Raw genomic sequence first — 13,680 nt, 5'->3', positions numbered from 1 at the left:
TAAAATCCTATAATTTCACTATGTCTGACTCATTCTTCACCTGCAGGGAGAAATGTTAAGATAATATTCAAAGCAAATCTTCATTGTGTAAACCCAACATCTCATTCTTGAAAGGTGAATTGGTGTCTAATGCTTGACTTTTTAATGTAGCAATTCTTAATGTGATAATTGTGTTAGCTTGAACACTATGTCTTGTCCAAGGAATTTAGCCAAAAAACCTCTGGAACCTCTTTTGAAGGTAGTTGAGGAAAGGTGGTACTTTGATAATGAGAAGCATTTAAAATGCTTAAATTTTCCTTTCGACTTATTCTTTACTGCAATGCAATACATTGCACAGATTATCATTCTCGGAAAAAAACAATTAGTAAACAGTCGCAGAGATCAGTCATCTTGAGAACTGAATGTGCTGAGGAAAGATTCCATTTGAACTGGTTTTATTTTTCAGACACTGCAAATGGATGTACACAAGCTGAATATCACATTGCTCCGGATATTTCGCCAAGGAGTGGCAGCAGCACTAGGACTGTTACCTCAGCAAGTTCATATCAACAGACTCATTGTAAGTACCAAAGGGCTATGGATGATAAAATGTACCAGGTTATTTTGAATTCTCTTAAATTTATTTTTCTGTCGCTATGAAAAAGTGCAATAAAATAGGATGGAAAAATACTTTTTTCTAATGTTTTAACTGCACTGCAGAAAAATAGATCTCCATTACAAAAGGATTAAAATTTTCTTCTGAAAGGAAAGCATTCTCAGTTGCAATCCAGAAAAAAATTAAGTCAGATAAACCTCTTTTGTGTCCTGTTCATAAGCAGATTGCTTATCCTCTAGTTTTAATTCCAGTGCAGTTCTACATCACATTCATTGAGAAACACTTATTCATGGTGTTTTTTTCTTAAAGGTAGAATATTGCTCAAAAAATACATGTGATTCTGCCTTTCAAAGGCATCTTCACAATCTATCCTCAGATTTTCCATTAGTAAATTAAATGTGCCCTCACAATGTTAATATTAATGTTTTTCTATTCAGCTGTAACAATGCATGCTCAACAATTACCTTGTAGACTATGGTATCACATTTGCCAAAGATGGCGAAAAATTTGCTTCTAGCAAGAAAGACTTTTAAAAGCAATTGTCATTGTGTGGTTTTTTATGTATGGTTAAGAGCATGCATTCCTAACACTGTTGTCTATTTAAGACAGTTTTGCCATGAATCAAAAAACCCAATATCATGTGTGTATTGCATTCAATTCACGTTGTGGAGAGGAGAAGAGTTATTTTAGTTTATTCTGCATGCAGGTTGAATATTAGGGAAGAAAACTGACAGCTTCAGCATAGAAGTATTTCCTGCCTTGATACCTTGATAGGATTTTATACATCAAAAAGGATTATAAAATTGCTTCAAATAATGTCTCTGTGAGAAAGGATCACACAAGAAATACAGCAGAAAAGATCAATAGGAACGCAATGCAACCCTTTTCATGTTCGCAAGGGACGTCACTCACTTGTGACAGGTGATGCTAAATCTCTTTTGTCCCTTCCATTAACCAGAATGAAAGGTTGAAAGACATACTCATAGAAAAGTACAATTAAATGAGAAATGTTCCAGAGTTCGGGATGTGTATTTCAACACAGCAACATGGTAAGTCACTTTCTTACTATGCTGTGTGGAAGTTATGTAACTAAGCAGAAGAAAAATGCTGTTTATTTTCCTACTGGCTCCATAGATTTTCTCTTTCTCCTCTTACTTGTAATGTAAGGGAAAAGAAAATGTCATTTTGCACCTGCATGTAGCTTAAATACAGTACATACCATTAATTAATTAGTCTTACATCTGTAAAGTCTGCTATCAGTTAATATTTTAGTGATATAAGAAAGCAAGCAAACTTTTGCCTTCTTTGCTCTAAAAATCACACAGTCAAAATTCATGAGGAAGAAAAATATCTTAAGGGACATTATTCCCACTTTGCATCCAACATGAGACAGTTCCTCTCATGCAGAGTGCTGGCAAGCAAGCAGGGCACATCAAAATTCATCTCACCTTACTTCAGCCTAGTTGAAACTACTCATCTAGGCTCCCTGTAAAAGCAATATAGAGATGGGTAACTGCAGGAGGAGAGGCATTTTGATCCTGATTATTTTAGGGTGGATTAAATCATTCCCTGGAGATGCCAGTCTCTCTCCACTGACTTTCAAGGTGGTTTAGATGACTGAAGTGAGGTAAACTGATTCCATCCCAAGTGAGTAGCTCTCAAGAGTGATGATGCGCCTAGCAGCCAGGATGGTTGGGCACAGGGAGAACAGAGGGCCTGCTAGCCTCTCGGATATAACAACATGTAGTGTATCAGGAAATATTCATTGGGCATTTCCAGTGTCTCCTTACTTTCCAGTAAATCCTTCTCCCATAAAGGCCTTTTAATGAGCAGAGGAACTCCTAAAAAGAGGAGGCACAAAACACCAGGAAAGTTGTGTCCCCACCAAGCCTTGACTTGTGCCTGCCACCTACACCCAGAACCAGTCACCTACCCACATCAGACACTGAGTAGGACTGCGGCCTCAAATCAGCTTCTTCAGCTGACAAAAGTCTCTACCCTGAACTGACAGTCCAGACCTGTAGGTCTGTTTTAACTTCTTATAACCTTGCTGACCTGAATAGTCCCACTGAGAAATGCCTAGTCCCACTAGTAGCTGAAGTCCTTATAAATCTTATCAAGCAGATGGGCCAGCAGCACATGCGAGAGCACAGAGGGCAGATTTGAAAGCGTCCCTTTCTGTGCAACTCTACTTTAAATGCAAAGCTAGGTATTCTAAAAATAGTAAAAGATGTCTTTTTTTCACTTCAGAAAAGATAATGATGCACATTCAAGGTGAAGGGGAGGAGGTGGGGAAATCGTGATTATCCTGGTTTGAACTGATCTCTCCCATCCTATAATAATGAATAGCAAATAACCAGACTGGTTCTTGCCTGTGCAGGCAGCAATGCAGGTAGCTCCATGCTTACCTTAAGTGTGTGGAATCCCGCAGGTCTGGACTCTACATCACAGCCTCTGCTAAGTTGGCCATAGCCCTGGGAAACCCAGGTTCCCACACGCTGTTTTGGACATCAGCACTGTCTGGGCCACTGGTCTCATGTGTTGTTCTAGTCTGTCGCGACCAGAAGAACCTTCTGTCAGTCTCTACTTTTGTTCCCTCATGACAAAGTGATATCTAATACAGCACCCCTTGGGCTACCAGGACTGCATCAAAGACAGCTGGGCAGGAATTAATAGTGGGGAGAGCAGGAATTATCAGTTTACCTATTAAATGTAAACACAACTTTTCTGGTCCTTTCATTTTGTTGTGCCTTTTTAAGGAGTTGGACTGCAGTCGATTAAAAGGACTTTATTCTTCATCGTGGTATGTGCCTGCAATGTTCTGGCATGAGATTAGAAAGCAGTGCCAAAATACTACACTATGATATTAAGCATTCCTATTTAAAGACCACCTTCTAAAATAAGACTGCATTTTAGCTTAGATCAGACAACTGAGTGCTAAAACCCCTGCTGGCACTTTGCCCTTGACCCCATCCCATGGCTCCTTCCCTCACCATGTCACATTGACCTGTCTCATTCAATGGTATTAGACTCAGGAAGAGGGTATCTTGGCAATAGTGAATGGGACAAAGCAGACATGCCCCCATATGGTATTTGCATTTTCTTGAACAGTCAGGTGGGATTTAAGGAATCAGGGAATAGGTATACTCTCCTCACAGAGCAGGTTGCAGCCTTTATTTTCTATGCTTTTGTTTAAAGAGTTATAGATACAATCTATAGGCAGCAGAGATTACCTAATCACAGACCCTTCCTATGATTCTGAATTATTTATTTTTTTTTTGTTTTCCTTTTTTTTAAGAAGAACTGTGTGGAACTGTTTGTGTCCCCACTGAACCGAAAGCCAGGAATTTCTGAGGCGCTCCCATCTGAAGAAGTGCTTCGTTCCCTTAATATCAACATTTTGCATCAAAGTTTATCCCAGTTTGGAATAACAGAGGTCTCCCCTGAGGTTGGTTATCAATTTTCTAATCGATTAGGCAACAACAGATTAGGCAGTTATTACATACCTGGTAGTTTTCAGTCTGAGTTTCTTAAGCATGAGGCAGAAATTGTATAAGCTAAGATGGCATTCCTTTTTTTTTTTCCTGCTGGTATCATGTACCTGGCCTCGTCACATTGCGTTTTCTTTAGTGTCTTAGAAGCCCTTACCTTATAAAGACCTGCAGAATTCACTGCAAGGTCTGAATAACTTCAAACGTTATCAAGAATCAGCATTTTCCATGGAAGCTCCCATTTTGACAGAGGAGATGTCTATGTCCAAAACAATGGAAAAAAAGGAGAGGTTCTGATGAACTGTATTTCCCCCTGTAGGTAAAGAGTTCCTGGGATTTTAAATCCAAACCTATGTTAGAGCCATTTCTGAGTTAGTACTGGCTGTTATGTTCACCTGTATATCTACTGATTAGAAGTCCTTTTGCTCATTTTAAGTATTCTAACTTTGTTTAAGATTCTGGAAGATGGTTTTGGTACAAAAAATAAAACATAAACCCAAGGCCAGTTTAATGCAATTTTAGATGCCCTACTACAGCAGCCTGCCACTGTGAAAATGAGCAAATTCTCAGGTTTTAGCTGTTCAAAGAAAAGAAAGCCAAAGCAAAAAGAAGCCAAGCAGTGCTGTCCAGAAGTCAAATCAGGTCTTTAAATCACTTCTCAGTGACCTGAGCTAAGCTTCCTTTAGGTCAGAATTTCCTTTGTTACTGAAGCACATGAGTTTGACGTTTGCGATAGATGCAATTATCTGTTCCAAGTACTTCAGTTACAAATAACACTTCAGGTAGACGTAGGACAGGAACATATATGAATAATAGATGAATTGAGAAATGTCATCAAGCTATGAAGAGATGCTGGAAAAAAAACATAGTGCTGAACCCAAGATCTCATCTTGAGTTAGATATATTTCAATAACTTGGAGGGCTTAGGTATTTGAATTTTCTGTCTAGAAAAACAATGCAGACAAACAGATGGAATCATTCAGAAATGGATTATTAGAATGCAAGTTGTGCAGACTCTTAACTTCTTCTAATATGAGAAACCAGAGATTATTTTAATATTTCAGTTCCAGCAGATTATACAGCTAAGGCTGGTTTTTATACACCTAGAAAATCATGCAGCTTTTCACTAATAGTTATTCCTTTTGGATTTCAATATATTGTTTACATGTTTAAGCCTTCACAGAAAACAGCTACTAGAATACAATATATAATCTTTACTTGCTTGGCTACTTACCAGTAATTTACTCTTCTCTCAACTTGATCTAAGAACAAATCATTCCAAACAAAGTAACAGCAAAGAAAACCAAAACAGGCAAACTTTTGAAGGAAGACATATTCACACAAAGCTTTAGATACCTTTGACACATTATTTTACACATTGTGTGTGTGCTCAATCCTAATAAAATAAAGAGCTAATAAATCGTGCACTCTTCCACTGAAGAGTCTGAATGCTTCATAACCAGTATCGTATGTGCAGTCAGTGTGTCTGTGCAGAAAGGAAACATTATCCACATCTTTCTAGGTGGGTGGCTGACACAGAGGTGTAAGGGCTGGAATTTGTCTTCTTTTTTAGCTGCCTATCTCAGTATGAGCTGCTGAAGGCTTGAAAGTCTACTATTCTCTCTACAGTAAAAAGGAAGAGTTATGTTCATGAGGCAGTTCATCTCATCTCTGAGATACCTCTCCTGAGATTGCTTGGTTGACTCTTTCTAACAAGGCTTAGCTTAAACTAGACCCCCAGCTGTAGAGAGTTAATGGTGGGGGAGATTACCCTGTCCTAAGAAACTTTACCAGGATTATATGGGAAAACCCAAGTGTAAACCAGGAGGTCTCTGCTTAAAGTCTCCGCCCATGCAATACCACAAACAGCAGAAGTCTTGGTGGATGTAGGTGACTGGAACTACATTTTCATTCAGTCCAGTAATAATTTGCCAGTTCAAATCTGCTGATGCATTAAGCACATATTGATATATTTTCAATTAAATTACCTTTCTCAAAATCAGTATCCTAGTTTCTTCTTCTGCAGTAGCTGAAGGAGCAGGTTCCCTATATACCTTTGCTGTAGGAACCACTAAAGTCCTTTGCTGCCTGGTGTAGAACAGGACATGTACCTGTGGGAATGTGAAAAAATGAATTTAATGGAGTCATTGCCATTTCAGGGATCCAGGGCAATGGCAATACCTTCCATATGTCCTCTCTTCCAATGGCCTATTGTAGTTGTAGCATTTGCTTTTTTATTATGGTCTTAAGTTTGTGGCTGAAGTGGGGTTTAGGATCATATTCCGCTCCATGGTGTGTATAAGGGCCAGGAGCAGACTTCCCCAGAACGAACTACCAAATCGGTGCTTGTTTGTGGGATCACATTCAATGACTCAGGCAGTCCACGTTATTGTAGCGTGGGAATCACACCTTCCAAATGGCTTTAAATTGTGCTTGGAGTGAAAAAAGAAAATTCTACTGGATTTCAGAACTTAGTAGGGTAGAAGAGAACCTGAAGTGGTTTTGAATGACAAAAATAACTGAAGTTACAGTAAGTAAAAGGAGGGTTACTGTCTTTTGAGAGAGGAGTTAACTGCCAGCTGGGAGATACTGCACTCTGAAGGAGAAATTTCCAGAAATCATGCCAAAATTATGCAATCTGAAAATGTGCTGTTACAGCCTTCTTGCACAAAGCTTCTGTTGGTTGCCTTTGAAGTGTGTGATATTAACTTCTTAGAGAAGAAATCAAAGGAAGCAGTCATGCACTTAAAGCATACAGAAACCGTAAGTCATTGTAAGGACAACTGATTGAAACTAGTAGCTTAGAAATTACAAAAGCCTAGACCAAGAGGGTGTCCTGGAAACAAAGCAGAGCACAAGGATGTGCTCCTGCCATCAGGCAAGGCAGATCTAACATCACACCTGCACATATGCACCCAGAGCAGCTCAAAAGCCTTGCAGGCCTCCCAGATTTGACATGAAATCACAACACTGAATTGCACATGCGTGTAAGGTACAGTCTTTGGGGAGGCTTTGTCACAGGACACACCAAGTGGCTATTATCCACTGTCCTGCGAGGACACTGTATCAGTGTCTGAGCGGTCATGAATGTTCCTGCATGTTTTCACTGTGGGTGGAAGTGATTTCTTGGCAGACTTTCCTAACCTGCATTAGATAACATAGTTAAAATAATAGAAAAAAACCCAAAGTGAAGTTCAGGTTAGATATAAGGAAGAAGTTCTTTACAGTGAGGGTGGTGAGGCACTGGAATGGGTTGCCCAAAGAAGTGGTAAATGCTCCATCCCTGGTGGTGTTCAAGTCCACGTTGGACAGAGCCTTGGGTGACATGTCCTAGAGTGAGGCGTCCCTGCCCATGGCAGGGGGTTGAAACTGGATGATCATAAGGTCCTTTTCAACCCAAACCATTCTATGACTCTGTGAATCTATGATCTTAAGTTGGATCCCCAGGTCCCTGTAAGCTTTCCTCTGAGCTCAGAACTACAGCTTGCCATCCTTTCATTAGTGTTTTATCCCAAGGAACTAATTGGGATTAACTGACAAAATCTGTAAATTCATCTATTTTCCAGTGCAGACTTGCCTTTCCTGGCAGCTTCTGATACCTTGGCAGGGTCTTTCAGTCACAGATTTTACAATGACTACTTCCATTTTAATGTCTTAAAATATATATATGTATGTATGCATAAAATAATTTTTCTAAACACATTTGTTCCAGTTCAGAGCAAAGCAGATACCTCTGCAGGCACTCTTCCACAAGATTAGGGATAGTGTGGGATTGTTAAGAATACATTCACTCTTCCCCACTTTGAATTATACTGAATTTAAACTGTTTAAATTACGCTGGCTAATTCTGCATGAATGACTCACCTGACTGCAGAGACTCCTTAGGGAATGGCATCAAACACAAGGTGACGAAGCTCTTGATGATGTACATGATGATGAGCCTTCCTCCCTGAAGCCAGGATTACTCTGGTATTTGATGGTGCCTGAGCTACTGGAACTCCCCTGCCATCCCACCTGCTCTGGTATTCCCCTGCCTTCCTCAGGGCTTTTTGCAGCTTAATCTGAGTTTATCTTCTTGCCCTCTGATGGCAGTGGTACATTCCCACTCCTCAAAACTATCCAGAACTCTTAGTGGATTCTCAGGCAGGAAGAGGTTTCCAACTGAGTGAGAGAAGTGTAGAGTAACATCAGTCAATTGAGCTACAACAAACACGTCTTCATGTGGGAGGCTCATTGCCCATGGTCATGGACAGGAGTCCTCTCAATGAGGTGATGGCTTTAAAGTGAAACATGTTACATTTAGATTAGCTATTAGGAAGAAATTATTTACTATGAGGGAAATGAGGTGCTGGCACAGGTTGCCCAGAGAAGCTGTGGCTGCCCCATCCCTGGCAGTGTTCAAGGCCAGGCTGGACACAGGGGCTTTGAGCAACCTGGTCTAGTGGAAGGTGTCCCTGTCTGTGGCAGGGGGGTTGGAACTGGATGATCTTTAAGGTCCCTTCCAACCCAAGCCATTCTATGGTTCTATGATTAGCCCATCCTGCAAGCTTGTTTCCTGGGTGTCAACAATTTGTAGCAACTGTGGCAGTTGCCATCCCTCTTACCAGTTTTCCCAGGCCAAGGAACAAAGTTCTGAATGATGAGCACTAATGTTTCAGAAGGCAATTCCTTCCTTATCATGGGCGTGAGATGACTCAGTTACTGGAGGTCAAAGCCTCTTCTGTCATTAGGGAGCAGCTTCAGCAATGACTCTGCTGTCCTGCAGTTAGATCTGGGAAGAGACTTCCTTGCTTAAGTGAAGATACTATTAAAGTGTTTCAAAATGGTGTGTCAAATAAGTTTAAATTGTGGCATACATTTCTTTGAACTTTATTTTTAGAAAGACAAATCAGGGAATCTGAACACGCAGATGTCGTAGAGATTAATTCTCTTAGTATTAGCTACATATACAAAGCCTATTATAAAATATTTTAAGTTTTGTGACGCTAATAAATTAGTGTTATTTTAAGTAAGTGCCTCATTTTGCCATTGAGTCAAAAAATCCTATTTGCTTTTCATTTATTTTTTAGTGTATTTGTCCTTTCAGTGGAGAGGTACAAAAAAACCAAACCCATTTACTCACTTACAAAAGGTCAGCACAGCCAATTCCCCTTCAGCTCCTGTTTTATATCTGGATTTCCTCCTAAGGGATCTGAAACACTGGAAAGCCATCGGGTAACCCACCCAGGGTCAAACAGTTTATAGCTAATGGGCCAGAGCTGCAGCTGCTGCTGCCGCTGTGGGATTCCCTTGGAGCTCAACAGGAGCAGTGCTGAGTGTGGAGCAGCTGCGGATTTGGGCTGTGAGCCAGTACTGGGACCTGTGTCCTGTGCCATAAGCACAGCAGAAGAACCTCACTGTGCTGAGCTGGCAGATTGCACGAGGAGCTGCACCCTGCTGTAGTGGCAGTGCTGTTCGAATGTGTCCAGGAACAGTTTCTGCAGAAATATTTGGCAGGATTTCCAGTTTATCTTTAAAGCCCTGTTTTTTAAGTTGCTCACTAAACGTCAAACTGACACTCAGAAACCTTGTTAAACTGTGGATACCTGCAATGCTTCTAAGCCCAGGCTATGAAACACTGCATGATTACACACACACACAAATACACTAATTTTACAACGTTTGTTTCTGTAGTTTAGCAGAAGAGGGTGAAGGGTTTAACTGGGGCTATAACTTCCAAAGAAAACTCTTCTTTATTATGCTTTCAGTTCTAAAGCAGTCAAGTCCTGGTTATACACAGGCATTTTTTTTAGCAATCAACTCTCCATAAATTAACCATGGTACCAAATGCTTCTCTAAATGTTTGCATTCTGGGGCAGTATGATCTGTGAATTGTCACGCATCTGCATTGACTTTAATCTCCATTGTCCTGGCCCTTTCCAAAGCAAGCAGGGCACAAACCTGTGCTGAAAGGAGAACCATGAAAACTCTGTAGGCATCCAGCATGCAGCAGGTTTTTGTCAGCCTGTCCTCTGTTCCTCAGCCCATGATCTCCTCCTCAGCAAGCCTTTCCGCATGCATTCCACTTCATCATGACTTCTTATGTTTGAGAGGCTGATGGATACAGGAAGTTTGCTTGACATACTTAACTATTCAAAAGAGCAGGCTAATGAGTGGCTTAACAGATGTTGGAGCATGCAGTACCCATGTAAAGTGCAAGAGGGTCCCTCCAGTTACACAGGTCCGGTGAGCAGCCACTCATGTCTGAAGAGAGGAACTCCTTCCTCTGTGTAAAACTCCCAATTCTCTTACTCAGTGTCCCTAGACAGAAAAAAGGCCACCTTGAGACAGGAAGACGACTCACTAATTAAAGAAGAAGTTTAATTAAAGCCATTAGGGAATTTCAGTGAAAGGGAAACACCAAAACCTTGAATACTTGCAGTGGAAACCAGAACTTAAGAAAGTAGTTTTTACTGTCTAGGAACAGTACTGAAAATACACAATTAGGAAAAGCAAGTAGCCAAAAATTGGGAAAGCAACATCTATTGAACTGCAGTTGCAGAAACAAAAGATGACGTTCTTTATTCTAAATAATACATTGCAGTTAAACTCAGGGTATGAGTACCCTGTTTCTACTACCAAATCTCTGTTTGGAAACACAGTGAAATTCTGGTCATTTAATACCTCAGCCAAGTCCCCACACTGCAGTAAAGCCAAAAATAAACGCTTTTAGAATTATTATTATCGCCAGGAGTTCTGGAAATGTTAGTGTGCACAGCTGTTTCAGAAATGTACGATCAGCAAGAACCCAAAGACCATACAATTACTTCAAGCAAACCCAGAATTATGGATAGATGGATAACAAGATTACTTGCAGCAAGAATCAGATTTTTTTACACATGCACACGTATGTGTGTGCGCAATCTGAAGGTGACAGTGTCGGGGCTTCCTGGCTCACAAAGGCAAACCAGCAAGTCACCTGCTTTTTGCTCGTGTGTCAAGTGTGAGCAGTTGGGAGGCTGGCACGTGGGCTGGAGATAAACAGTGGGGAGAAAGAAACAGGCTGAGCGGTTCCCGCAGCCCTTTTACCTAATGAGCTTGGTAGTTTCCAAGAAAGCCACGGGTCTTGTTTGCTCACCTTCACCCAGCCCATGACTCCCGGTGGAGGATTATTCTCTCAGCAGCCACAGAAGAGGTCTTATATCACCTCGTGTGGCACTGGAACCCCTGGGTGGCATGCACACACACAGACACAGGGAGTGCAGGTGAGGTGGGTATGCACATAGCAGCGTTCAAAGTGTGTGCCATATACTGTGGAATGTGAACTGTGACAAAGCTGAGGAGGGTGATTAATGCCTGGCAAGAGCTATTTAATCTGCACACACTACTGTGTAACTTTGTTTCTCTTCCTCTTTCTGTTTTATTGGTTCAAAAAGAAAAATGTTTTGCAAGGCCAGCATGAAGCAGACAAAATCTGGAGCAAAGAAGGATTTTATGCGGTTGTCATATTTCTCAGCATCTTTGTCATTCTAGTAACTTGTTTAATGGTAAGTTGCCTTTTTACCTTCTTTTGCTGTTCTTCATGCTTTTCTCAGTCTGAAGGGTAGAGTCACACATTCTTTACATGAGAGGTGTTTTCTCAAAGCTGTTAGAAACTCAGCTGCAAGGTAAGAGGTGGTCATTCTCATAATGCTAAGTTTGAAGATCCGTATTTCTTGATATATCTTGAGTCCAACTGAAGAATGTAACTAGCAGGAAGCTGGAGAAATAAATAGTGGGCTCTTAAATCTGCAGAGTAACTGTGTAGTGACATGAATGATGACTTCTCAGTCTTCTTACCAAAGTCCCAGGATCCCTGAAGTCGCATTAGCTGCCTGTATTTCAGTTTTATTGGACAGTAAAAGCAACACCACATTGATACAGAATTGTCAAGACACACAGTTGTTAGTGTGTGTGTTGGTATTCACATATTGAATATATGAATTTTATACTGAAATGACTAATAAGTACAGCAAGTAGTGATCAGATATTTGAAAAACTTTGCTGTTCGCATTGTATGACTTCAGTGGCCAGGTTTCTGGGCATCCACTTCTGATATGGTGAATATGAGATGTGCAAGAGTCACACAGAAGATGAAGAACACAGCACCACCACTGACTTTCATGGGGTAATTTGTGCATTTTTTCCAATATTGTCACTTGTTTTCCTTCTCTGAATTGTATATTTCTTCTGGGGTGTATGAGGGTTTGCTGAATTCTATGACAATTCTCAGTATTTATGAATACCTAGTATCTTGGAGTCTTTTGGGATATTTTGCTTTCAAACACATTTAATTTTCTTTAACCTAGATGGATTTACCGCTTACAACCTTAAGATAGAAAGAATGTTTAAACTGAAGATGTTACTAAACCATCATATTTGTAACAAAATCTTATTTAAGGTTTTAAGGTCTCCCTGAGATTTGAAAAGCACTTATTTTCTCACAAAAATTGTTGCTTCATTTTTCCACTGCCTAATCATCTCCATTTCTCCAGGTCATCTCACTCAAAAATGGTAGGGTAACTGTAGCAGTACTTTTACTGAGACTTTCTACTTTGGAGAAGCAGGTATTTTGGTCATACTGACTGTTTAACCGGAAGGGTATAGGAAATGCTGTCTGTCCTTTTCCTGGTACTACACAATTCTATATTATTTATTTGGAACACGTATGTGGTATTGGGAATCACAAGCATTGTAGAGGACAGCATCAGAACTTAAAATATTCTTAAGGTGCTGGAGAAAACATGGGAAATAACAAGAATGATGCTCTGCAGGGACAAGAGCACTAATCATGTGCATCAATACAATGTAGGAAATACGTGGCAAAGCAAGAATTTTGTAGGAAAGGGTCCAGCAGTAGTGCAGAGCACACACTGAGGTAAATGAGTAACATCACATTGTTACAAAAAAATACACTTCTTGCCCTGAGATGTATAAATGAGCATATGATCTCTGCATCCTGCATTCGACTTGGTGACAAAGAAGAGCAAGGACAAACATAATGATTCCCAAACATGGAAAGATTTCAAAGGCTGTGGTGAGGAAGAAGGTAATATTTTCTCCACTGAGGATTGAAAAAGAAGCAAAATTTTTGAAAGGATGACTTGGCTGTCTCATGAGAAGGAACTTCGTTATTGCACGAAAGTCACTAGACCTTGGAGTGCATTGCTTGGGGAAGCTCAGGAGTTTTCACCCATTAAGGTTTCAGGCAAGCATCTGTCAGGAATAGTTTGAGTGCAGCTCATCTGGAGTTAGGAGAAAGATGAATACTAGTAGACTCCTTGAACTCCCTTCATGATGGATTTACTATGATGCTGTGGTCTTTTCTGAAGGCATTGCTCTTTCTGACCCCTCCCAGGTCCAACCTGCATCTTTACATGTGCGACATGCACAAATAGACACTGTCTCAAATTTTGCCAGGATCTGCTAATACATGTGCAATCTATACGGCTAAAAACTATCTATCTCACATTGTTTTTCATCCCACTCTATGTGTGTCAGTGTGGCAGATTTATGGAAAGTATTCAGTATTTCAAATTCAGCCATTGCAGTCTATCAGACCATTCAGCTTTAGTA

At 40.4% G+C, this 13,680-nt stretch overlaps 1 protein-coding gene across 1 annotated transcript in view; it reads left to right on the top strand.

Annotated features, from left to right (window-relative positions):
- Positions 1–445: 445 nt before the first annotated feature.
- PTPRR (protein tyrosine phosphatase, receptor type, R) overlaps positions 446–13,680 on the top strand; it is a gene marked incomplete at both ends in the record, with an annotated part of 59,562 nt that continues 46,327 nt past the window's right edge. Inside the window, 3 exons of the mRNA XM_010009898.1 lie at positions 446–559; positions 3,894–4,043; positions 11,502–11,612. Coding sequence (XP_010008200.1) covers positions 446–559; positions 3,894–4,043; positions 11,502–11,612 — 375 coding nt within the window. The remainder of the gene's footprint in view (positions 560–3,893; positions 4,044–11,501; positions 11,613–13,680) is intronic.

Source organism: Nestor notabilis, unplaced genomic scaffold (genome assembly GCF_000696875.1).
Source record: "Nestor notabilis isolate BGI_N333 unplaced genomic scaffold, ASM69687v1 scaffold11982, whole genome shotgun sequence".
Taxonomy (NCBI): Eukaryota; Metazoa; Chordata; class Aves; order Psittaciformes; family Psittacidae; genus Nestor; species Nestor notabilis.
Note: the sequence above shows the minus strand (reverse complement) of the source record. Positions and strands in the feature narration are given on the sequence as shown.